At 31.9% G+C, this 27,193-nt stretch overlaps 1 protein-coding gene across 1 annotated transcript; it reads right to left on the bottom strand.

The window, feature by feature from the left end:
* On the bottom strand, positions 1–27,155 carry LOC129967129 (uncharacterized). The gene is made up of 2 exons (XM_056081815.1): positions 26,807–27,155; positions 1–123 (listed from the first exon to the last, which is right to left on the bottom strand). Exons 1-2 carry the CDS (start codon positions 27,083–27,085, stop codon positions 52–54), a joined length of 351 nt encoding a protein of 116 aa, XP_055937790.1. The 5' UTR covers positions 27,086–27,155; the 3' UTR covers positions 1–51.
* Positions 27,156–27,193: the final 38 nt, after the last annotated feature.

The raw sequence follows: 27,193 nt of genomic DNA, 5'->3' as shown, positions 1-27,193 counted from the left end.
CTTCAGAATAATTGGTCGATGTGATATGTCCTATTGCAGAGATGGGCAGACTTATCCAGGGTGCGAGCTACTTCTAATTTTTTCAAGGTGTTGTGGTCCATCCAGTGGTACAATTGTGGTGAGCTAAAAAAAGTCTACGATATTTATTATAACTTAATAATAAATACGGTATATGTACTTCCCAACATAACTACAAACATAATAATAAGAAGAGATACAAATTTAATAATAATAACCACAAATATAATAATATCAAATGATGCATTTAATATCAAAGAATTCAAAATGCATTGGAAAATAAAATATTTTCAACTAAAGTTAATTCTTGTTGTTATAGTTTGTAGAAGACTTAGTCTGCATACTGTCCTCCAATCTTGAATAACTCAGTATATAATTAACTAACTGCTAAACCTGCATTGAATTCTAAATGATCGTCTGCGAGATGGGAACAATATGTTGTCAATTTCATTCGCCTTTGAAAGTGCAGATTCCTACAGATAGGTAGACCCAGAAAACGATATTAAATTATATGCAACTTTTTTTAAAATGATGATACTTGACTCAGTCTATTAGATATCAAAAGTTATTCTTAGATTCTGAACTACGTGCTTTTAAAATTATGTCATTTTGAAAAAGAATGTATAATTTATATTTTCAGTTATTTCTTCCACATCAACATTGCCAAATGGACAGCACATGAAATCTAGTAAATTCTTGAAAACCTCCCTTGAATTCGGAGTGAAGTTTTGTTATTTCTTCATAATATTTCTCTTTGTTTAATGTACCTCCATTTTTAAACAATTCGTCAGAAATATTATCGAAATTTTTCGTCAGTGTTCCATAAATATGTTTCTTTTAGCATATTCATCTTAGGTCTTAGTAAAGGCGGTAACCCCAAAATATTTTGACGATCCACCGGTCGCTCGCGATTGACTTAATACCCACCCATGTCCTATGGGATTCCAAGGGACTGGTCTATGCGACATTACTATCAAACTATGATCATTTACCGAAATAACTATGATCTTCTGATATTTCTGGAGAGCATAATCAGTGAAATTTTTGAAGAGAGATTTCATTTACAAAACTATGTAAATGCAACAGTCCCTACGTCGGAAATCATCATTGAATTTCAGTAGTTTGAATTTTAGAAAATTTTAAAACCAACTACATTATTCAAATTTTTTTAAATCGGATAACCGAATGTTTGATTCGCAACAGAGAGAGTCGAGAGTACTTCTCGATCGTTGTGAAAGATTTCAGTGTGTTCCGAGTTAATTCAGAAATTATAGTTCCTGTCGCAGCTCGTCTTGAAGGCAATAAATTCGGCTTTAATGAGACGCCCAGACAGGAAGCCGGTGCCACGTGGTTCCTTCCAGCTGTTCATATAAATCGTTTTTATTCCGATTTATAAAGATTGCCTGCGATCTGATGGTTGGGCTTGTTTATCTTGGCCAATGAGATAAAATAATCGAGTGTTTCTCTTTAACCACTTTGTAAAAGATTCAATTATATGATCTAATCAGAAATTGTTAAGCCAGTCATTTATAAATTCCGGTGTTTCCCTTTTAATCATTTCTTGAGATTGTCAGTTAAAATGTCTACTCAGAAATTATCTGTTAAAAATTCGGGTGAATTATGTGGCATTACTTAGTATGATCAAAATTTAAAATATTTGATCAGCAAATGTTAACTCTATTCTGTTAAAAATTCTTAATTACTTTTAGCCAATCTACAAAGTGATTACGACTGTTTTCCCTTAACCGCTTTGTAAATTGTCAATTATAATGTCTGGTTAGAAAACGTTGGTAGCTAATCGTCAGAAACTGGGTGTCTGGCTTTAATCATTTTGTAAAATTATCTTTCGTAATATTTGGTGAGAAATCGTTATCTGTTAAAAATTAAGTGTTTCCCTTTAATCATTTTATGGCATTATCAGTTATAATGTCACAGAAATCGCTAAGTTAATTTTCTTCTAATCAATTCTCGTCTTGTATAATCATTTTGTAAGATTATCTTTTTTAATGTCTGAATTTTTAACCATTTTGTGAGAGTGCAAATTATAATGTCCAATCAGAACGTTTTATGACAGTTATGTATAAATTCCGGTATTTCCCCCTCAATCATTTTTTGAGATTGCCAGTTATAATTAGGGATTGCAATACCGGTGTACCAGGATACCGAATACTGGTATTTTGAGCCATTTGTACAATTTTGTAATACCGATATTCACAAGTTTAAATACCGTTTTTTCGGTATTGACTAGAAATTTTTAAAATTGTCTCCACTATATGTTCAGGGATCGCCAACATAGCAAAATAGTATACGTTTTTGTTTTTATGTCACCCTAACGGGAGAAATTAATTAGCTAATTAATGGCATAATTAAATGCTTAAATCTAAATTAGCGAAACATGGATTATCCCTGAAAGAAGATATTGTATTCATAACGACTGATGGGGCAACAGTTATGAAAAAAGTTGGAAAGTTGATTGGTGCAAATCAGCAATTGTGCTGTGCTCATGGAATTCAGTTAGGAGTAATAGATGTATTATACCAAAAAATAAAGAACAGAAGAAACCAAATACTGTGGATATAGAAACTTCGGATTCCGACATTGAAGAGAGTGAGAGTGATATTGACAATGAAGATAATGACAATGTAATTGTTGAAGAAAATATTGCTAATGAGGATGAAATATTAACCTATGAAGAATTGCTTCCTATAATTTATAAAGTTCGAAAAATTGTTAAGATATTTAAACGTTCCCCTATAAAAAAAATGACATGTTACTAAAATATATACTAACTGAAAATAAACAGAATATATGTTAACATTAGATTCTAAAACACATTGCAACAGTTTACTCCTAATGATGGAACTATTTTTGAAACTGAGAAATCCAATCCAAAAAGCAATGATTGACTTAAACCTGTAAATTAATTTTTCCGATAGTGAATTCAACTTAATATCCAGAACTGTATTAGCTCTACTTCCAATAAAACTCACTATTGAGGCATTATGTCAGAAAGATTCTAATTTATTAACAGCTAACGCAACAATAAATTTCCTGTTGCAGTCACTGAAAGAACAGCACACATCACTATCTGAAGTATTATATATTACATTGAAAAATCGCACAGAAGAAAGGCATACCGAAATAGAGAATGTTTTATGGTATTTATATAATTATAATGATTTTCAAAATAAAAACGAAAAAGAAGAAAAGAGACTAATCAATTCAAATCCGATCAAGTTTAGAGTAAATTTTCTTAAATTTTTTTACCCACAAACATATCCACATTCAGAAGAATTCGGTTCAGTTATCGAAGATTTTGATGACACTAATGTCGATAGTGAAAAGGAATTGTCTGTTGAACAAAACGTAGAATTAGCGATAAATAAAAAAAAATATCAACGAACCAAAATACAATACAGAAATCAGCTATATCCAAAACCCTCCGACGAGAAATCGATTTATTTGAAGATGAGGGATTTAGAGGTAAATACTTGGAAAAAGTGTATCGAGCATCGCTAAAAGTACCACCAACTAGCGTAGACACCCAAAGAGCGTTTTCAACAGCTGGTAATTTTTACACAAAATTACTTTTCAGGCTTAATGACAGTACAATGGATGCATTATGTTTTTTAAGATCACATTGCAAAAATGTGTAATAGTACTGAACAGTGATATTTACACTTTTTTGTGATTTATATATATAAGATGTTCCTTTACTTTTTTTTGTGATTCTTTATATACTGTTATAATTTATAAGTTACAAATTATTTTTTGTGATATTTACACTCTCTACTAAAATTTGCAAATAAAACAAAGAAACACTTTTGTTTTCTTTCTTTCTCTAAAATTTCTAATACCGGTATTAAAACCGTTATCCCGGTATTAAGATCTAAAAAATACCGTATTGAAATTTTGGTCCGATATTGCAATCCCTAATACTATTCTAATGACTCAAATGACATTTCAATATACCAATCATTTTGAGATAACAAAAAGTGGATATTGTTGTTCGTAAGTCCCTGAAATTTTTCACTATAATCGTAGTCGAGTTCTTTGCTATTGTTCGCTATAATTTTGAGTGCATGTCTTTAAATAACTATATCTCGCATGTGATTTGGATTGGTTCAATCAAGTAGCCAATAGGAACTCGTATGTTGACAAAGCTACCGGACTTTTGACATTATGAACCTTCGGACTAGAGAAAAAGCATTGCAATGACATTGACAGCAATAATGAATAATAATTGAAAATTTACACATAAACTAACTCTACATTCAAAAATCTCGATACTTTGTCCGACCCTTGCATTTTCTTTTCTTAAACTATTTAGTTGCCCTTTAGCTAGTGAGTTGAAGTACGCAACTAAAATTAATCATTGCGGAATCGGTAAACAACATTCTTGCAAACATTATCTCAACTTGTTTTCGGACTATCTACATCATCATCACAAAACTGCAACATTTAATATACTTTTCTTGCAACCATATTAGACAATAATAGTAGCTTCATTATAGCTAGAATTATTATCGACTTCTGTGATTGAGGTTTAATAGAAACTTCTAATAGTTATATCTCTTAAAAAATAGTAATAATAGTTCGAAATTATCCCAATAGGAAAGGCCCAACGGGTACCAATCTCAATTTCGCAATTTCAATCCGGCCACTAATGCATAGCAAATTAGATAGAGTATAAGTTAATCCATTAAGACGTTATGAACTGTCTCAATTCTATACAATAATTAAGGAAATAAACTCTATTCCATGACTAGAGATTTCTTCTAAGAACACATCATCAACATATCTACCTAGACAATGCGATGAGGCGACTCAGTTTCTTTTATTTAAACACGAAAGAGTTTACTGCGGTCACAGCTTCAATTTGTGATCTTCCTTGCCACAGGCTATACTTAGGGCATTTGATAGTCTAATGATCTGCCGAAGTGATACCGCAATATAAAGTTTATTTGATAGTCATGACGCAGAAGGTTCATTAACTCAACGATATTCTTCATTGCGATCTTTTTGGTTTTTATAATTGGGATAAATGTAGGTTCTTGAACACTTTGTAGCTCTAAAGCAACTTTAGCAGGCAGGTGAATTTCATTATGTTACAATTTCCTTGAGTTAAATTGTAGCATTTTTTTTGCTACGTTTCTTTTTCCTTCTTTATTAGGCCTTAATCAAAATTTCATTTCAAAAAATTAGATAAAAGCAAGATTTTTTCATTATGGAGTAAATAAGTGTAGATATCTACTTATTTATCAAATATTGTTTTCTGATCATAATTGCACTCACAAAAGTTTCATCTTTTTTTATCTTCGCATTCGTCTTTTCTTTTCTTTTTCATTTCCTTTTCTTTTTCGTCCATAATTATTTTTTTAACCCTTTCTTTATTTTTATTTTTCCTACTTTTTTCATTTCTTTCTTCGTTTCTTCATCTTCTTTCATTTTCTTTTCTTCTTTTTCCTTTATTTTCAATTTTTTTCTTTACTATTTCATTTAACCAACAGTCATCTTTCTCTTTAAAACTTCTCAATTTTTGCATATGAGATGTTTAAAAAAAACGGATTAAATTTGGTGCAAATTCGTACGAGAGAATTTGATTTCAAATTTTTAAAAATTAATCATTTTAAAACTATTCTGAATCTGAAAAACAGAAAAAAAAAACATTTTTGAACTTATGAAACAACAGTTTATGTGTAAAAAAAAAAAAAAAAAAAAAAAAAAAAAACTAATTATTGCAAATAGTCAGACTGACCGTCAACTCGTTGGCAGACGATAAATACTGCTCTGGAATCATGATGATGGAAACATATTGCACCCATTTAATTCATTCATATGCTCACAGTCTTGAGACAGACAGTCTTCTCTCTGATGAATTTCGTCCAGACTTCACACACATCTACTATTTTGATGTAAAGATAGCAAAATTTTCTTCGTCTAGCTTGTTTCGCTTTTGAGTTATCAACCTGATGTATCCAAAACTTACACTTACGAACACAAAAAATAATTTTCAAAATAAAATATTGTTTTATGATTATTTTGGTTTGCAGAATAAGCAAACCAGAATATATTATACTCTGTTTCACCCTAACTTGGCAGTATTGTAAAAGGCAGAAAATGTGACGCTCCGCGTTGGGAAAGAGTTCCCCATCAATTTCGACTTTAAAATAGTTAAAATGCTCAGAAATTTATAAAATAATATCATAAATTACAGAAATCCTTTTTTTATCAGTATGCATTTAAAATTATTCTCAAGTTAGAAGTGTTTATCTGTTAAGTATTTTGTAAATAAAGCGAAAGAATAAAACGAAACGATTGACATTATGAATTCTACTTTGGCTAGTACCGGTCTTCAAGGTCAAATATTTGGCAGTCTTTTCTTTTACGTCTCCGCCAACTCAGCTTCATTTAGTTCCCAACCATTATCATCTTTCGTACTTTTTTATTCTCGCTTTTTTACCAACTGATATTTTTGATACTATTAATCACATTAGTAGTTATTAGTTTTGATTGTTGAATATTTATTCGATTCGTCATTTCTATTCACTTCTAAAATGTCTGAAAAAGAAAAAGTGTTATCACCGAATACGCTGTGCACACCTTCAGGACGAGTGAAATCAACAAAAAGTACAACATGAAAACAGAAATAAAGGCATCCAGTCCTTTAAGCACCCCTGGAAAGAAGCGACCAGGCTCAGTAGGTAAAAATTCAGGTCTTGTAAAATATGATGATTTTACACTATCCTGTATCTGACGAAAAATCCATGAATTTTTTTATAGAAATGAGATCCTAACATTAGATAAAGTTTTAAAAGATGTGAACGATGATACAGATATCTTTTCGAAAAACATTAACCGAGCTACGCTTTACAGAATATTGAAAGATTTAGGGTTTTCTTTTGAGAAACGATGAAACGAAATGAAATAACTTTAATAATTTATTAAAATAATGTATCAATAATATTGAACAAAATAATGAAAATAAGGAAACAATTAATTCTGCGATAAAGTGATAATATAATAAAGTAAATAAATATTTACTATTTGGCGAAAAATTTGGGAGATAAAGTTTCGCACGCGATCTACATTTCTAGTAACTTTGTACTTTAAAGTAACCCAGTTCCCCTGACAGCGACTGTGATTCGGCATACCTAGAATATACACTACTGCCAAGTTAGGGTGAAACAGAGTTCTTAAAATAAATTTCCTTGTTTAGAAGTAGTGGAAGATTTAACCATTAAGCGTCCCCAAGCAGCACACATTCTGATACCCCTTTTTTAGTTTCTTGTATACGTTGTACAGAGAAAGTATAGTAATCGTCAAAAAATTCGAACTCGAGAGTTTGACGAATCACCACGTTTTAGACCTACCTGAGTAAGAAAAGCATATTTTTAGAAAACGTCCGTCAGTCTATTTGTCTGTGACAAAGATAATACAAAAATGCTGTGAGCTGAGGATAAAATTTGGTGTACAGTCTTTATATCAAATTTGCAAATTTCTGTTAAATTTTGAGTTAAATCATTCAGAGGAAGTCCGGCTGTTCGAATATAAGTGAACACGATATCTACGCAATGAAGAGAGCTAGATAGATGAGATTCGGTACACATATTTTACAAATGCAGTTCTGTGTCAAATCTTTGTTTCAATCGTTTAAGAAAAACGTGTCTTAAGCATAAATTCAATTTTCGGGTACTATTAACCACATGCAAGGGATTAATAGCCAAAAAAATTCGCCAAGGATGTCACGTCATGTTCAGTAAAAATACTAAATTCACGCCAAAAGTTAATATTTTGTAAATATTGTACGTCAGTTGTCATCAGCAAGGTGTTTTCTATCATGACAAGTTTATTAGAGAGCATGCGAGAAAATTTTTGGGAGACCACTTCTGCTGGTTCATAAATTCGTCTTTTTCATTTCACACATTTCAATAAATAATTATCAACATGTTTTTCGTCAAAAATTTTTATACATATTAATAACTTTGTGAAAATGCATGTTTTTATTTATTTATTAAGATTAAAGAGTGCACGCATTCTCATTTGTACTCATTATTATTCAAGTATACGCTAAGTGCTTATAAATATTGTAACTAGGGATTGCAATACCGGACCAAAAGTGAAATACCAGTATTCGGTATTTTTTAGGTCTTAATACCGGGATACCGGTTTTAATACCTGTATTAGAAATTTTAGGAAAAGAAAGAAGACACGGGTGTTTCTTTGTTTTATTTACCAGTTTTATTAGAGAAGGTAAATATCACAAAAATAATTTGTAACTTATAAATTATAACAGTATATAAAGAATCACAAAAAAAGTAATGGAACATCTTCATTATTTAAACCACAAAAGTATTGTTGTTGTTTCTGATCCAAGGTGGTATAGCTGTGCTATACCACCGCCATGAAACCAAAGATCTCTAAAAAGTCCCAAAACAATAGCGGATCCCTTAAAATCTCAAAAATCGTAAAATTTAAACATTTAAGAATATGATTGGGAGAGGCTTGATCTGCCTTGCACCAAGGACATTCAGCAAAGATCCTCAGTCCGTGTTGGAAGGTGAGGGATTTGGTGTGTCCACTTAAAAAACGAGAGAGAGCCGTTTGTTGTTTTCTAGAGGTATTCAGACGGTAACACCAGCCGGGACTCTTACCAAAGTACCAAGAGTGAGCAGGTGGAACTCTCCAAAGTGCACTCGATTCCATCTTTTTGACAGAGCAGATTGCAGAATAAGTTAGTGTTGCATCACCATGAAATATGTCAGCTGAGGCAGTCTTAGCTAAATTATCCGCTATCTCATTACCATTTAAACCAACATGTGAGGGGACCCACTGAAAGTGTATAAGTGTAGAGTCAGCGGAGAGCCTGGCAATAATAATGTTTAGATAAACAAAAAAATATTAACACCACTATTCAGTCTGGGTACTATTACAAATTTTTAAAATGTGATCTTAAAAATATAATGCATCAATTGTACTGTCATTAAGCCTGGAATGTAATTTTGTGTAAAAATTATCAGTTGTTGAATTTTTGAATCGTTTGTTGAATTTTTTATCGCTAATTTTAATTTTTGTTCAAGAGACAATTCCTTTCACATTAGCGCCATCATAATCTCCGAAAATTGTACCGAATTCTTCTGAATGTGGATAGGTTTGTGGGTAAAAATTTTTTTACTATACACGTTATCAGATTTGAATTGGTAATTTTCTTTTCTTCTTTTTCATTTTCTTTTTTAACATCATTATAATTATGTAAATACCATAAGACATTTTCTATTTCCTTATGCCTTTCTTCTGTGTGATTTTTCAATGTAATATATAATTCTTCAGATAGTGATGTGTACTGTTCCTTCAGTGACTGCAACATGAAATTTATTGTTGCATTAGCTGTTAATAAATTAGAATATCTCCGACATAATGCCTCAAAAGCCAGTTTTATTGGAAGTAGAGCTGATCCAGTTCTGGATATTAAGTCGAATTCACTATCTGAAAAATTAATTTGCAGGTTTAAGTCGATTATTGCTTTTGTATTGGATTTCTAAGTTTCAAAAATCGTTCCATCATTAGGAGTAAACTGTTTCAACGTGTTTTAGAATCTCCTTCTACACATCTCCTTTCATCTTTCTTCTCAGTCCTATTTTGTCAAAGTAAACCCGTACTAATGCATGCGCAAAAGTTGGAGAGTTTTACAATCCATTGTCATACAGTATTTTATCACTTCTCTTGTTTGTACGATGCAACTTTGTATTCACAGTCTAATTAATTTCGTCCGTTAGGGAGACATAAAAACAAAAACGTATACTATTTTGGTATGTTGGCGATCCCTGAACAATTTAAACAATTACAAGACAATTTAAAAAATTTCTAGTAAATACCGAAAAATCGGTATTTAAAATTGTGAATATCGGTATTACAAAATTATACAAATGGCTCAAAATACCGGTATACCGGTATTGAAAACCTTAAATAGTATATATAGAGGAGTATATAGTTATTTTACGGTCCTAGGCAGTAAGTACCCTCTATGGGATCTCTCTTTTAATAAAATGATTAATTTAGTTTCTTATTTCCAAACATTTTAACACCTTAATGATTTATTTTAGATTTGATTATCAATAATTTTTTTTCACTTTACCGAAATATGTTTATCTTTACCTATTTTGATTCCAGACTGCCTAGCACCCAAGTTTGTACGCAACATTATGGAAGGAAATGCCCAGTATTTATAAATATTCTAAAGACTAAGTGAACGTGAGGGAACAGATAGGAATTAATGGCCAATTATACTTGTTATGGCTTTAACACTATCCTTTTATTTTATCATTCACAGAATTTGTATTTTTTACAAACTTATTCATTTGATAGTTAGGAAAATAAAATTTTTTAATCGACTTGCTTGCGAGTCTTTTAAGCTTAGCGGTTCTTAGCAGCTGGCTAGTTTTCCTAATTGGAAATCTTTACTGGGTAAATACAGTAAGAAAAACGGCTGCTTCAAAAACTTGCAAATAACAGCATTCTACGTAACCAACAACAAAACAGACAAAAGTAAACGAATCATTTTCACTAAAACTACACGTTTTTCACTTCGCCAACATCACCATCACCGATGATGAAGCATTGTATGCTGAATATTGTTGATGATAATGATGAACGTAACTTGGTATAAGAAATCTAAATAATTTCGTGCTTGATGCCGTTTTTCAAAACACACAAATCGCTCGGATCCAGTGTTTTAGATTTTAGAAATCCCAGAGCCAGAAATCTGTCGGAGTTAAGTCGAGGAATCGCGATGGCCATTGAAATGAAAAGTGTGGAAGAGGATTCTATTTCCATACTATTGTTGCAGCATTTGTCTAATATGCACAGGAGGAATACCTGAAGGTTTTTCAAATTGTTTCTGAAACTTTGTAAAATATAAGCATATAGAAAGATAAAGCAAAGTGCTAGTTGGTAGGTTATTTACAAAAAGAACTTGAGTTAGGATAGATTCTATCAGCAGATGGAAGTTTTCGCGCTGTGTCATCGAAACCAGTGGATCTTAGTTAGAAAGAGAGTCTTTTTGCATTGAATGAAGTTGCTTCGTGCCTGTCGATCAACATTTTGTATCGAATGGCTTAGGACTAGTTAGCATTTTGTTTTGGATACTAGTTTTTAAAATCATTCCACTATTGTATTTCCGGAATGGCGTCATTCTTTAAGATGGATGCATAACAATAACTGGTGATGAAATACAGATTGGAAAGACATTTTTTCAAAGAAATGCTTACAGAAAACGAAGGTGTCATTGTCTTTTATTTGATCACAGTTAAAAAATTACGACGTCTTTCTTTATTGTGTAGTTTCAAAAAGGAACATTAATTTAACTAAACCAATTTAAAATTACAGAAAGTAACGGAGTTAATTTCGTTTCCGGGTCTTTCATTCACAAATCGAGAATTTAAAAAATAAAACATTTACTTCAACTTAACTTTACTTTTACTTCAACTTTATTTACTTCAATTTCTTTCTTATTTTATAATATCTAACAATATGCCAAATATTAAACTGGAATTAGAAGTCTGGTGTTAATGTTGGTACTTTAAACTATGTGCAGAATGTAATACTATTCAAAATAATTATATAATATTGCCAAAATAATTATATAAAATGAAGCCGTCGGCTCTCCATGGCTGAATGGTCATAGCACTGGTCTCTTAATCAAGAGATCGTATCCTCGATTTTATGTTTTCCTTTATTTCATGTTCTAGAAGATTCTGGACATTTTTTTAGTTTACCAGATAAGTGTTCTGGACTTTTCTTACTGTCTCCAGAAAAGTAATCTGAAACTTTCCCTGGTAGTATAAAAGCAGAAGATCTGTCAGTCACTGTGTTCCGAGTTCCGAGTTGAGTTAATAAATTGGTGTAGCTCTACTTCTTGTGTGTGTCATTGAGTTCCACATTAGAGTATCTACGTGACAATATAACTGAAATTATTTTCTACAACAGAGAAGTATGTTCTAGGTATGGTAAAAACTAAGAAGGAGATTCCTTTACAAGCTAGTTTTTAGAATTGTAATCAAATTAAAGTGTACATTTTTATAATACAATTTAATTAAAAGTTAAAAACTTGATGATTCAGAATATTTATTCAAAATGATTATAAATCCGGAATAAAACTGTATTAAACCATAATATCTGATTTCTAAAGCAGGACTTAACAGATATGAGCATAAGGGTCATGATGAAAACTAACATAGAAATTTTAATCTTAAATAATTAAATTCAAATTAAATATTGTTTCAATCTCTCAATCTTCAAGATTAACTTTAAAAACTATTTCTATTCGGGTATTGTATTCCGCAACCATTTAAATCTATAAGCTACTTTTTTTTGCCCAATTTTCTTTGGCCAGTGTTCCGTTTGAAACAGTTGAGATGCTAGGTTGCGTAGAAACAACACTACCTATTCGTTGAAGGCAATTAATAGGGAAAATTCACTGCCCCCCCCCATCTGTTTGAGCATCGAAATGTCTACCTTTTTCTATGTATCCCCATGTTGCCATAGTTCTACTGCACCACACCCTTAGCAACGAATAACCTCAGCTGTGAGCATGCAGTACGTGCATAAATTACTACGCTTAATGTGCATAAAATGTGAGGTAGTTTCTTATAAGCTAGAAATTACTAGAATATTCTTCTTTTAATATTTTAAGATATATTTTTTTTATTCGGTTAAAAGCTTTGGGTTCTTTGTCGTCATCAATCGTATTCAGACATTTGAACCTTTCTCTTTTTGTGTTTTTGGTAACTTTAGGTGAAAATATTCGTCAGATGTTACAAGAATGTTTCGCTTTTCAACTTTATTTTTGGAAAGTGAAATAAATGTAACGCTAGAACATTTGGGAGAATTTATTTTTGGCTTTATCCAGAAAGGAAATCAACTTTGTGTTATGTATTGGGATGGCAGATTGAATGTAAAGTACTGCAGTTAGATGCTCATTAATTTTGTGATTTGAAATTTATAATGTAAAGCTTTACTAGCCGCCTTTTGCGATCAAATGCTCTCCTATTGTATAAATAATATTAATTTTGTTAAGTGAAACATCTTTGAGAGTTATATCTCATAACACTAAATGATAGTACTTTTTAAAAATTATACATTCAAAATAAATATAGAGCATTGTGATTGGTTAGCTATGCTCGGAAACTGATATAATTATTTTAGTTGTTAAGGCTAAGGTATTTCCAAAGTTAAGTTGAGCTGTTTTTGCGATACCGCTCGAAAATGGGGATGGCTGGGAGGGGCAGTCCATCAATAAAGACTTTTCTAGATGTTGTAACGTGCTATTATTTTTCTACCAAATGTAGGGGTTGATGAGGGCAAGTCATGAGAATTTATATGAAGAATAATTTATAGAAGTCATGAAATATTATATGAAGAAATAATTGGTAAAATCAGTTCAGTGGTTATAACTTGATGACCTTGTCGAGATTCTTTCCTCCAAATAGAATATATATAAAACAGTAGTTATAGCGGGATTTCGGTTGAAAGTGGAATGATGGGAGAAGGACAGGCGACTCTTGATGACATATCTACAGATCAGTGGTTATGGTTTGAGGACTTCATATTACTCATTTATGATAGAAATTTATAATAGAAGATTTGAATGATAGAAATGTTTGAATTTTATATTCTTTACCGGCATTGTATGTTATATCTAGGCATTCTTTACAATTACACACAAATGCTATTTTGAAGAAATGCCAAAAAAAAAAAAAAAAAGGTCAGATAAGATTTTTATTTAAATTTTTCAGTATTCTACAGAAAACAAATGTTATTTGGAATAAATAAGAAAGGGGTGGCACTGAAAATCTATTATTCAAAATAGGTTATGAAAAATAAAAGTTATACAAAACATATTTTATGCCATTATTTTTTTTTAAATGAACCTTCCTTCCCTTTTAAAATATGAACTTTTTTGTTGTATCAAGAAAGGAAATGATATTATTTTTAATTTCTCTTAAATTTATTTAGCATGAAAATATAGTCCTATTTAATGTTTATCTCTTTGCTATTTTGGTATTGTAAAAATTCACTAATATTGTAAACACAAAAATTTTGGTATTCAAAAAATCATTCAATTGTATAGAATTTCTAAAAATGCCTTAAAAGTCTATAGAACGTCAGATTCAAAACTTTGCTAGTAATGCATGTACGCTTGCTAGAAAATGTCTTATGTACAAATGCACAGTAAACATTCAAGAGCCAACAAAAGCTCACTATAGTGACTATATTAATTTAATTTTTATTTAAAGTATTTCTTGAACAATTTTTTAAATATCAACAACAATTTCAGAATTATAACAAACATTGTTTTAGAGTAGTAATAATAATAATTAAAAACTACAAAAATTTATTAGAAAATTGCGTACAGGTACAAATTACAAATATATTTGAAACTAAAGTTCATTTTTTAACCTCCATGAACTTGCATGAAATGGAATATCATCTGTATTTATTTTTTGCTATCTATTCATTTTAACACTGGTGGCAATACAAGAAATGGAATAAAAAAACACGGTTTTGTTAATATGATACACACTTGCAAACAAGTATTTAGTGTTGTAAAGGAAAATCGTCTTAAGACTAAGGAATAAAGGTAAAACTTTTCGTTCAATTGGCAAGGTAGTTGGAAGAATCCATTCTTCTATCCTAAGAGTGATTCAATAATTACAAGTCATCTGTTATCTCAAAGCCACATAATAGCAGCCCATTACGAAAGAAGAGAAGAAGAGATACATCCTGAAATCCGTACGTTTAAATCCAAAGATAACTGTATCTCCAGTAATAATTGGTATTAGAGAAAGATTTAAAAAATATCTTCTTGAAGACGCTATACGGAAAATACTGAAAAAGGCTGACTATCATAGTCGTGTAGGTCGTAGAAAGTCACACATTTCAACTGTCAATAAGCAAAAACGTTTAAATTTTGCCAATGAGTGTATAAATAAACCTTCCGAGATTTGAAAAAAAGTAACATTCTCTGATGAAAGCAAGTTTTGTATCTTTGGCATCAAAGGGCGTAAACTGGTGTGGAGAAAACAAGCTAGTGCTCTTGAGAGCAACATCTTGTGCCTACAGTTAAACACGATGAAGGTGGCTAACGATTTCGTGGAGCATGGCAACAAGTGGAGCAGCTTGATTAACTTTTATAGACTCCATATTAGATCATATGGGATATCAGAATATATTAAAAGAAAATTTGAAACAGAGCGCACAAGATTTGAACCTTGGCGATAACTTTTGGTTTCAACAAGACAATGGTCCAAAATACAGCCCACAACGTAAAGTTCTGGCAGCTGTACAATATCAAAAATTAGTTGCCTACTCCTCCACACTCGTCACACTTAAACCCCCTCGAACATTTATGGAACTTTTTAGAACCCATGATTCGCCAACATAACATAACGTCGGAAGGTATGCTGAAAAGAGTGATTAAATGGATTAATACTTTGTCTGAGGAAACCATCAGGCTTGTCCAATCTATGCCTAAACGATTAACAGAGGTTCTTAAATATAATGGTTATCCAATCAGATATTAAAATTTAATTGACAGTCCAAGGAAGCTATTTTTTTGAAGACTTTTTTTCATCTGTACACAAATTTTTTTCTGATAATTTAAAATTATTATTATTATTTTAAAATAATGTGTGTTATATTTCTGAAATTGTTGTTGATATTTAATGAACTGTTCAAGAAATACTCTCAATAAAAAATTAAATTATATAGGGTTTGTACGCAGACATTTTCTGGCAAGCGTATACATAATTCATTTCGATTCTTTTATTCGCTGATTTTTTTTCATTACTTACAAATATAACAAAACTTCTTTAGTTTGTTGTATAACGATGTAATTGAATCTGAATTCAAATATTCTTTACATTTTTAGGCTTCACAGCATGTGAGTAGGAGTTTTTTTTAAAAAGATATTTCGTATTATTTCAGTAAAATATTAGTTTCTAATTTGTAATATTATTAATAAAATTTAAAATATTTACTTATAAATCCTTAAATTAATACTTAATAGTTAAATCGCATTTAATTGTAATAACAGCACTTTTATTCCGATAATCTTTCTGGGGTTATCTTTAAAACTACGACAATTCCCTTTATTGGATATATGATTTTATTTTAAACCATTCGATTACAAAATATGGGAATTAAAATGATAATCATTATTGTAACAATCCCTTTTTTTTCATTTAGAGAAATATGCAAGGACATAGCTGAATTTTTTGTTGCCAATTTCAATTGTCTTGGCATTTTATTTTGGAGTCTTATTGTGAATCGAGTTTATATCCCTAATTTTTTTCTCTCTATGGTTTTGACGTCCTTCTGACGAATACATGCGACCTTAAAATGCTTTTTAAATTCGTGGAATAAATTAGGGCTGAACTAATATGTCGTTCCAGTGAGAACGACTTAATAACTTGCTTTGAATTAAATATGATATTTTGAAGGACTACACGTTAAAAAAATAAAGAAACGTCATAGAATGATGGGGCATTTATAGATATAAAATTAGATGGCCAATCACGCATTCCAGGATCCCCCCCCCCAATTAATTTTTTGATGTACATATAAAGAAAATAAACAAATAATTCTTTTCAAATTCTTCGATGTAAACTGTGTTTAAAGTTGAAATTGAATAAATAATGAAAATACTAGTTTACACCATTTAAGGAAAATTTTTGTCGCATATCTGAAATCCTACATTTTGAACTCAAGGCTTTCTAATACTAAAATGAATTCTTATGGCAAAGAAGACAGAGAAAAATTTGAAGTCTATATTCTTTTGAAGGCTTTTTTTAAATATTATTTTATTTGCATTAAAGAACTATGCAGAAATTTACATATTTTGAAAACTTTCTCCTTTCTCCATCTGGCATGAGAGCAATCTTAATTGACAAATTTGAAAAGCTGTATAAGCTATTTGGGATAGAGTATTTCATTTTCTGTTTGATGGAAGATATTTATTCATACTTTTGAGACTAAAATAACAATTTTAATTGATAAATATGCTTTTTTGGAAAACTGTATAAACTATTTGGGATAGAGTATTTCATTTTCTATTTGATGACGGATATTTATTCATACTTTTGAGATTAAAATAACAACCATAATTGATAAATTTGCTTTTTTGGAAAACTGTATAAACTATTTGGGAGAGAGTATTTCATTTTCTGTTTGATGGAAGATATTAATTCACACTTTTGAGACTAAAATAAAAATGGAACTTTTTATTTATATTATTTACGTAAAATAACACATCATTCATTTCGATGTTAGTTTATGGCAGTCTTTGATACAGTAGAATGATAACATCTAAGACGGATGAAAAAAAAATACATTTAAAAGAGGAACACCATGTACCCTCTCATTTTGAAAACTGTAATTAAATTCAATTATTGCTAATATTAAATATGTTAACCAATATTGAATAAAAATATAATTGATTTTTTTCAAAACGATAATATTAATAACGGTATTATTAATTAATTCGACGTCAGTTTATGACGTTAGTTATTTGTTAGAGTAGAATGATAAGATCTGAATTAGACAGTTGAAAAAAATACATTTAAAAGCGGAACATCATATAATCTCTCATTTTGAAAACTATAATTAAATACAATTATTGATTCAAATGTTACTTTTATATGCTAATATTAAATATATTAGCCAGTATGGAACAAAAGTATAATTGAATAATTCAAAATTATAATAATAAAATGTTGTCTTCCATTCCTGGCCCCATTTTCTTACAATGTATTTTTTAGCTATCTAAAAATACATTTAAAACCATATACCCTCTCATTTTGAAAATTGTAATTAAATTCAAGAATTGATTAATATGCTACCTTTATATGTTAATATTAAATATGTTAGTCAATATTGAACAAAAATATAATTGATTATTCCAAAATTATAATAATAAAATGTTGTCTTCCATTCCTGGCCCCATTTTCTTACAATGTATTTTTTTAGCCATCTAGCGAATGAATATTGTTAAGTATAGGCTCTTTTTATTCTTGTTACCACATAATTATTTAGTGTCTATGTTAATATTGATATTGTTTTATTTTAAAATATTTTCGCACTGTATTGTCTTTCTTACACTTGAAAGAATCTCCAAACATCACAGCATATGGGTTTCCCCACTAAATTAGGGAAACCAAAGAAATGACTGCCGGTTTCTGAGGTAACTGCGGTACCCGACGTATCTACATGCATTCATTGGTCTAGTCAAGGGGGCAGCCAACTTCAATTTAATTTCAGAGACTGCTACTTTTAGGTGGAGGCTCGTTATACATGCCCTAAAATTGGATGGCTCGTTTCTGTGGGGGAAGGGCTAGTTAGATAGAGGGCTTTCCTTGTGTTTTGTTGTCATGGCTACCTACCAGGGCGTAACCCTGAATCCAGTTCCGTTGCCAACGCAAGACCCGTTCCGGTCTAAATGTCCCAGCCACCGACAAAAAAAAAAAAAAAAAGGAAAATTAAAACTTGAGCGCGGATTAATCGGCGGGAGAGTAAAACCCACCAGGACCTTTTGTTTATCATTTTGAGATGGCAAAGTTCTTCTAGCAAAGCAGATTTTCGCCTCTGGATTCAAGCCAGTCACGGAATCAGACGTTTTTCTGATTTTAATGGCAAACCTCCTTGAATGCTGCAGCGCGATGCCCTGCAGAAGAATTGTCGTTTTTTGATGGGTGCACGAACAAGGGATGTTCGTGCGATGGAACAGACGTGACGGGACTGGTGAAAACGACGCGGCAGAATAATGATTTGGGGTTCCCCTCTTTGATTATGTTCGAATTACAAAGACGCCTGTTTGGCTAAATGGCCCGCGCTTAGTGGAAATTTCAGGTTGCGGATTAAGTACTGAGAATGAAGGGTTATTTTTTTTCTGTCGTTGATTTATTTCTGGGAGGAAATGGAGAACACCGACGAATAATTAATTGTTTTTAAATGATAACCTCTTAAAATAGTGGGGTATGAATTACACAAATAGCACTCCCTAAAGTAATGTTATTCATGTAATTTTAAAACCACAGTAGCACTTAAAAAATTACATACTCATTTTTAAATGTAAGATAATAAAAGTTTGGCGGTCTGTTTAATTTTAAAGAGACTCCTTAAAATTATGAGCCCCGAGCCCTAAGCAGAATTGTACATGTACGTGTACATGAATTTTATGGTCACTTAACACTTAACACCACATCTCCGTTTCTAGAGCTCATGTGGCCCCTTTCCGATTTGGTATAGATGTAGGGGAACTTGAATAAAAAAGAATTACACAGCAATCAGTTTGAAAGAAATAAACAAATGACAAAATACGAATACATATAACATAACTAAAAATGGTAAAAACTAGAATGAAAAGTATCTGGAGTACAATAAAACTGGATTAATGAACAAGATAATGTACAGTATGAGTAACATTATAAAAATTAGTTACTTGAGGGAGTATAAAAATATATAATGAATAGAATGCGAGATGTATTAGTTGATGCCCTAAAAATTGATAGGGTTAACCAAATTGGAACAGCTCTCCATGATCAATTAGAAATCTAATCATGTTTATGATTCCTTTTTTCTGTAAGATAAATTATTCTCTTTTGTACCAAATGCTTTTTAGTCAAGATGAGGGGTTTTGGAGGTGCCATGAAAGAGTAAAAGGGCAAGATGTCGCAAAGTCGATGGGATCGCCGAGTTCTCCACAAGAACAATGGCCATCTTCTGATAAATGGAAATGGTGAAGAAAAGAAGGGAATAACCATGTCCTGTGACAAACAGGATTTTTTCACCTAAAACAAAACAGATTTTATGGTCAAAATAACACTACAGTACACTCCCGATTATCCGCGGAATTGGGTGGCGCGGCCGCCGCGGATAACAAAAATCGCGGATAATCCGAAAAAAGCTGAAAACGGGTATAGCAAAAGAGAAAACAGTCATTCCAACTTTGAAAAATCGTTTTATGTGCAATAAAACGTAAAATAAACAACAGGAAATCTTTAACTAACGCTTAATATTTTAGTATATCACTCAAAACTTACCTAAAATGCATTTTGTTAATGAAAACAGAAAAGTGCTTTGTACTTACGAGAGGCGTCAAGGATACACAGAAAAATGAATACATATGTACTGTTTTAATACTGTAATGTATTATGTAATTACAAAAGCATAACTGTAAAACTACACCTTTTTGAAGAAATCAGTCATTTGTGTTTGCTTCTTGCTTTGGAAGCATTTTCCCTTTGCTTGGAAGCAAAAAAGAAAACTTAGTGCGGCAGGCGCGGATAATCCGCTCCGCGGATGACCCGCCCGCGGATAATCGGGAGTCTACTGTACTTTTACAATAATCAAGTTGTGAAATTCCTTGACAAGACATTTTATTAATGATAGGCCTTTTTAAAATTATGAGCATCAAACCCAATTTGAATTTTACATATACATGAAATTTCTGGTCACAATAAAACTATTAATGCTCTAACTATTATAACTTATTTTTACTTTTTCGTACACGAAGAACAGAGAATGTATTGTAATGATAAAAGAAATCGAATCTGAATTTTGACGAATCTTCACGTTTTTTTAGACTTTATTGAATGTTTTAAAAAACATTTTAAAAATTTGTTTGTCCATCTGTGACAAACATAACTCAAAAGCACTTTTAGATAGACGGATAAAATCTGGTATTCAGTCTTAACAGCTAATTTGTGGATTTCAATCAAATTTTTATGAAATTCCTGTTTAGAGAAAGTCTGTCTGTCCGACTGTTCGAATATAAGTTAGCGCAATAACTACAAAATGAGGAGAGTTAGATAGATAAAATCTGGTAAACAGATTTAACATCTATAGTGTAAACACCTGTCAAACTTTGAGCCATATCCGATTAAGGGTTGGCTATAGTACTTTTAAAAACATATAGATCCAATACCTCAAAAATGCAGTGACAAATATATTAAATTTGGTATGCGATTTTGTGACTACAGTTTCAGGTTTTGTGTCAAATTTCGGTTTGAATCAGTTAAGAAAAATGCGTCTAAAACACAAATTCGATTTTCGAATACCATTAATCGCATGCCAGAGATTAAATGGCAAATAACTCGGCAAGGAACACATGATAGATGCAATAAAAATGTTAAATTCGCGCCAAATATTATACCTCAAAAACGCAAGGACTTAAATGTATCGATTTTGGTAGGTGATTTTATGACTACAATTACAGGTTTTGTGCCAAATTTTGGTTTGAATCGGTTAAGAAAAATGCGCCTAAAACACAAATTCGATTTTCTATACCAGTAATCGCATACCAATTGTCAAATAACTTGTCAAGGAACACCCGACAAATGCAGTAAAAATTTTAAATTCATGCCAAATGTTAATATGTTGTAACTATTTTAAGCCAATGCCATGCATGCCCTCTCCTTAGTTTATTATATGCTAATAAAAAAAAAACTAGAATTATTTTTACATAAAACAGATCTGGTTAAAATTGCTAGCACAAATCTTTTAATAAGTTTATACGTGTATCAAGTTTATGTGGGTTTATTTAATATGAAATTAATATGAATTTTGTCATCATGGGACACTTTGTGTGCAAGTTTCCAATTAATTCTTAATATTAATTAATTAAAACAATTCAGATAACGCAGAATTAATTTAAGTTAAAACCGTATTTTTAAATTTCAATCCAAAAAGAGTCGCGAATGGAAAAAAGAATGTATATGTAAGCTTGAGATAATGGGGAAAAATTGTACATGAACGAGACAAAAGATTTTTTTTTTGCAATCTAAAAAAGAGTCGCGAATGGAAAAAAAATCAAGTCCTAAATAAATTTTTTTTAAAAAAGATATAAATAATAGAATTATCATTTTCGACTCTCTTCGATGAGTGTTTTCCATAACAAATTTCCTGTTTACATTTGTATGTAAAATTTAGAAAATACTTAAAGCAATTAAATTGGAATGTTTATTGTTGTTGCATATAGCACTTGCCATAGACAAGCCCTCTGATAAAGACAACGATTTTAAACCGATGTTTAGCGTCACTTGTTTCAGTAGCGCCATCTAGAGCTAAGAGTACGTCTTAACTACTCATGCTTCATACGTCTTTTCACAAGGCGGACTTCATTCACTCATCCACAAATCATAATTTAGACCTGAACCAGAGAACGATCACCTCTGACCCACTGCCCCCAGTGATATTGTCTCCACTTAGAGGAATTTGCGGCTCCACTAGATTTATACGGGGATCAGCCACCATGAACACGGAGAGTCTTCGGTCGTCGTGGTTCGAACTTACAACCCAAGTAACGCGAATCTAATGCCCTACCAACCAGGTTATCCCGGCCCACAGGTTAGGAACTGAAAACTAGTTACACACGACAAAGCTTACACAGATCGCTTTTTGAAATAATAAATTTGAATGAATTCAAAGGTCATTTTTAAGACACTAGGATTTCAGCGGGACTGTCTTCATAATCTTAAACTGTGATCAGAAGATGAAGACCTTATCTGAGCCATCTAATTCTTCCTCCAAAATTCCACATTATACCAAAGAGTTTGTTTAACCATCAGCATCAGATTTAACGCACACCAGACCGAAATGCTCGATAAATTTCGGTATGCCTGCAGCACAGTTATTCGTATATCAATAACCCGATTCTTTGGAACAGGGGTTTAAACCTACAATCTTCTAGTTCTGGTACTAAGATTTTAGAATTATACCAACTCGGTTTTATATAAGCTTAAAGAAAATAAGGCCAGGAATAATTTTAGAATAATGTTTATAATTTAACTTTTTATTCTGTTTGAAAAGAAAATCAGATTAAATTTGTTTTAAAAGGGAAATGCAATAAAAAATCGCACCAGGTTCAAAACCAAATTCTGATAAACATCCATCGTGTATGTGGGTCTAGTGAACATTAAATCTAACGTCGTTGGTCAAACGTCCTACAGTTGGTGTAGTGTGGAAGTTTGGAATGGGTGTGTATATGTGCCAATTCAGGTGTCGTTCTCATCATCTGACCAGGGATCGAAATTACAGGGCCTGTGGTGAATTGCATATAAGCCAGTAACAGCGCTTCTACCCGAGCAGCTGTTTTGGTAAAATCGGATCGTTACTGGACTGCTAACCAAAAGGTCCTAGGTTCTATCCGAGCGCATCCCTCACCTCTAAATTGGTGACATCGGACGCTGAACCTTCAACCTTCGTACAGCTGTTGTGGCGCCATCTACCCGCAACTAAAGTCGCCAGACTCACGTGACGCAGCAACCCAAAGTCGCCAGACACACTTGGCGCATTAGCACCCACAAACGCTCGCCATAACGCTTGGCGCTATTCAACTAGGGTATCGGCCCATTAAGACGACAGCTACTAATAATAACTTAATACATCACCACTCAACATCCAAATCGTTCGTCTCCCCTTCGACTCACTGGAGGGAGAGTACTGTGGTGAATTGCATATAAGCCAGTAACAGCGCTTCTACCCGAGCAGCTGTTTTGGTAAAATTGGATCGTTACTGGACTGCTAACAAAAGGTACCAGGTTCTATCCGAGCCCGTCCCTCACCTCTAAAGGCCCCTCTCAAAATAATCTTATAACAGCACCAAACGGGACGCTAATAAAATTAATCTAAACGGAAATGGTTCAGATTTTAATCAATTAAAATTTTGCTTTTTAAAATTATATTAATGTTATCCATTTAGTACCTTGTGTTTAAACTGGACGTTAATACAACTAAACAATCAACAAGAAATCTTTTTCTTGCCTTTCACAATACTTATGCAATAAATAAACAATATCATTCATTTAACATTTCTACTTTTTAACCCTCTCGCGACGGGCGTCTCATATATGCATCACCTACGAATGTCTCTTACAGCTGGGCGTATCCTCGTGCATTTCTGGAAATCGAACTCAAGGGACGGTGTGCATATGTGCATTTTGACTGGGACGATTTTTAAATGCTACTAGATGGCACCTTATGTCCATTACTTTTGAAATAAACATAGTTTTAGTATCCTGACCTTCAGTTTGCTCATATTCAGGCGTTACTTTGACATATTACTTTAGCTGTTTCGGGGGAGGGGTGGGAGTAAGAGTAATGTAAATGAACAGAGCTAGGTTATGCAATTTTCCACTTGATAGAACCATTCGCGTTTTTGGTTTTTCTCCGAATTCTTTTCTTATTTTTTCTTTATTACTGTGCAACTGTAACGAGTCTTTTTCAGTTTTATATTCAATTCTGTTGTATTTCGCGAAGATTTCGAATTCATTCCGTGCATCTCTATTTTTATTACGGAAAACTTTGGTTTCAGTTCATTATGGCACTCCCCCCCGAACCCCCACTCCCCCCCGCTATTTTTCAAAGGAAGAATGTGTTTGTATTATGAATGAAGTAATAATCTAAAAATGTAGCAAAAATGATAACGTTAGGACTTAATTTTTATTTTTTTTTACTTTTTTTCTTCAACGTTAGGCTTAGGCACCTCACGAATTACCCTCATGAACCGTAATGAGAATCTTTATTAAAAAATGAGTAAGTCTTCTTAAAAGGAAATTACATACATGATACTTCAGAAGAAATACCTTCATCCTTTTTGAATATAGTTAACCACTGGAATACAAATTCCTATCACTTCCTGTTTCGATAACACATTTTCTCCCGAAAGTTTAATCATTTCTTTTCATGCAAGAAGTATTTAAGTGTTACTGCTAGAATTTTTCCCCCTTAATTACTCTTAATGACTTAATTACACCTTTTGCCACAAGCAGTCATACACGTGCCAGATACTTTGTTGTAATCGAAAGAGTTAATCGCAATATCACTTAAATGGGAAATAAATAAATAAGTGCAATATTCTGATAGAGAAGAACTTTGTGTTAACCGTTTTCAGGTTAATAAATAAACAAATTTAGACTGTTTAGTAATGAATAAAGCTTAAGTGAATAAAGAACAGTTGGCAATGCAAAATGTTATAGATGAATTTTTTCATTTGAAACCTTATTATGAAATAACAGAGAATAAAATAATTAAAATAAATAGATAATAGTAGAACGATATTAAGATTCAACACTAACAAATGATAATTTTTTTTTTTATTTTAAGATGTGAAATTAGAAATAATATGAAATTAGAAATAAAAATCAAATCAAATTAAAAATTAACAATAAAATTTTTACTTTACATTATCGTCAATAAGTCATGCTATAAATTGTTTCATTTTAATAAGTTATCTTCAGATCAAAATACTATCAAATATATATTATACAATTACCAGCATTATATAATTTAGTATATACTGCTGAATAGTATATACATAAATATATACTAAATTATATAATGCTGGAATATATACTAAATACTAAATTATATACTATTCAGCATTATATAATTTTTTGTTTTTTGGAATTAATTTACAATAATATTCAAAAATAAAAAAGCAATAAGATGTTGAACAAATTTTGGTTTTTGAACTATTTTCTGTATATTGTGGCCACGATGGCCTGGTGGTAAGATCTCGGCTTCGGACATGGGGGCCTTCAGGTTCGAGACCCAATTCCACCGAAATACCGTCGAGTAAGCGAGTCTAGCGAACGCTTAATTCGTCGGGGGCAAGCGTCCTCTCGCTGCTGTGGTGTGGAAGCTTGGAGAGGGTGGTGCCAGCTCAGTTGCCGTCCTCGTCATCTGAAAAAAAAATTGCGAGATCCGTTCCAAAATAGTCCTAGTGTTGCTTTAAAACGGGTCGTTAATGTAAATAAACTAAATTATTTTATTTAATTTTGAATTAATTAACCCAATTTTTAACATGATCTTTTTAATAAAAATTAAGCGTGCTCCTAATTAATTAACATTAGTGTTTATCTAATTGAACAATCAAAAAAAGTTCAAAAGATTGAGAAAATATTAGCATGATAAGAAGGTGAAATTTAAGTTTGATTAAATTCAGCAAAGAAAATCATTATACTTATTATTGGTTTGTAATTATTACTTAGTTAGAATTCTTTAGATCCAATACATTGATTTCAATGCAACATCCAAACAAGAATACGAATCTTTAAGTCATCGTTTGGATGCTAAAAATCTTAGCTATCATTTTTCACATGTCATACTTTAAATATTCATATTCATATCAATTCTTCCTTAAATATTCATTATCAATTAATGCATAAAAATGCGTCTTCTTCATCATTCTGAGGTTTCTAAATTCCTCCTTTATCTTTTGTTTCAAAATATGGCCACTGTTGGATTACCATTTAAGATAAAAGAAAACGAAATTGAAATAATTACATCGACCTATTTAAAAAAAAGAGGGATTTCCCCTCTTTTATTTGTCTGTCAATGTTAATAAGGACAAAAAAGAATTTTAAACAGTGCAAAGAAAGTTCATTGGAACCATACATATGCTAATTAAAAATCTACTTCTCCCTTTCCATCTTTATGGTCTCCAGGCAATCATGTCATGTTATTTTTCTTCACCCATGGGATATAAAATTGGCCTCTGTCGAAAAAAAAATAACACACACTTCCACGCCCACTTTTACCATAGATGGGCAACCATCCTGTCCATTCATGAACTGTCCCCAATCTGAGCAACATCAAATCCATTGATAAAAATCAGCAAGCTAACATCGCGGCAGCAATTCGAAACAGCAACCTCATGACTCATTAAGCCTACCGGAAAAAGGAGGAAGCTGAAGAAGAAGAAGGAGAAAAAAAAAAAAAACAAATAAATTACCTTTATTGAAAGCCTTGTCCTCTTTTTGTTCCTTGCTCGAGAAAGAAATCGAGTGGGTGGTTGAAGTAGCAGGTGTGTAGGGAGGCAGGAGAGGCACCTGCCAATGGCTGAGGAGGATTCGCCCACGGAGTCACGATGCAGGCCTCCGTAAAAGTAACTTAATGGCGTGACGTCAAAGAAGTTGTGACTATTCTTCCTTTTTCGGTAGATCTTTACTAGTATCCGAAGAAAATCGTCCCATGCTAGTTTACCTAGTTGGGTTGTTAAAAAAGGATTCATCCTGGAGGAAATATTTGAATGATTCACACATAGAGAAGGATGGTGAATCTGGATGATAATGAGGTCGATTCTCTCTCCTCTGAAGTTCCTGTTTTAGAAATTGTTTCA

The sequence above is a fragment of the Argiope bruennichi genome, chromosome 4 (genome assembly GCF_947563725.1).
Source record: "Argiope bruennichi chromosome 4, qqArgBrue1.1, whole genome shotgun sequence".
Classification (NCBI taxonomy): Eukaryota; Metazoa; Arthropoda; class Arachnida; order Araneae; family Araneidae; genus Argiope; species Argiope bruennichi.
Note: the sequence above shows the minus strand (reverse complement) of the source record. Positions and strands in the feature narration are given on the sequence as shown.

Bases quoted from the DNA above. Each gene is read 5' to 3' on its own strand.
- LOC129967129 (XM_056081815.1), bottom strand. From the start codon at position 27,085: ATGAATCCTTTTTTAACAACCCAACTAGGTAAACTAGCATGGGACGAT. The intron at 124-26,806 runs GTAATTTATTTG...GACTTTTTTTAG, and splicing joins GGACAAGGCTTTCAATAAAG to CTCACCACAATTGTACCACT.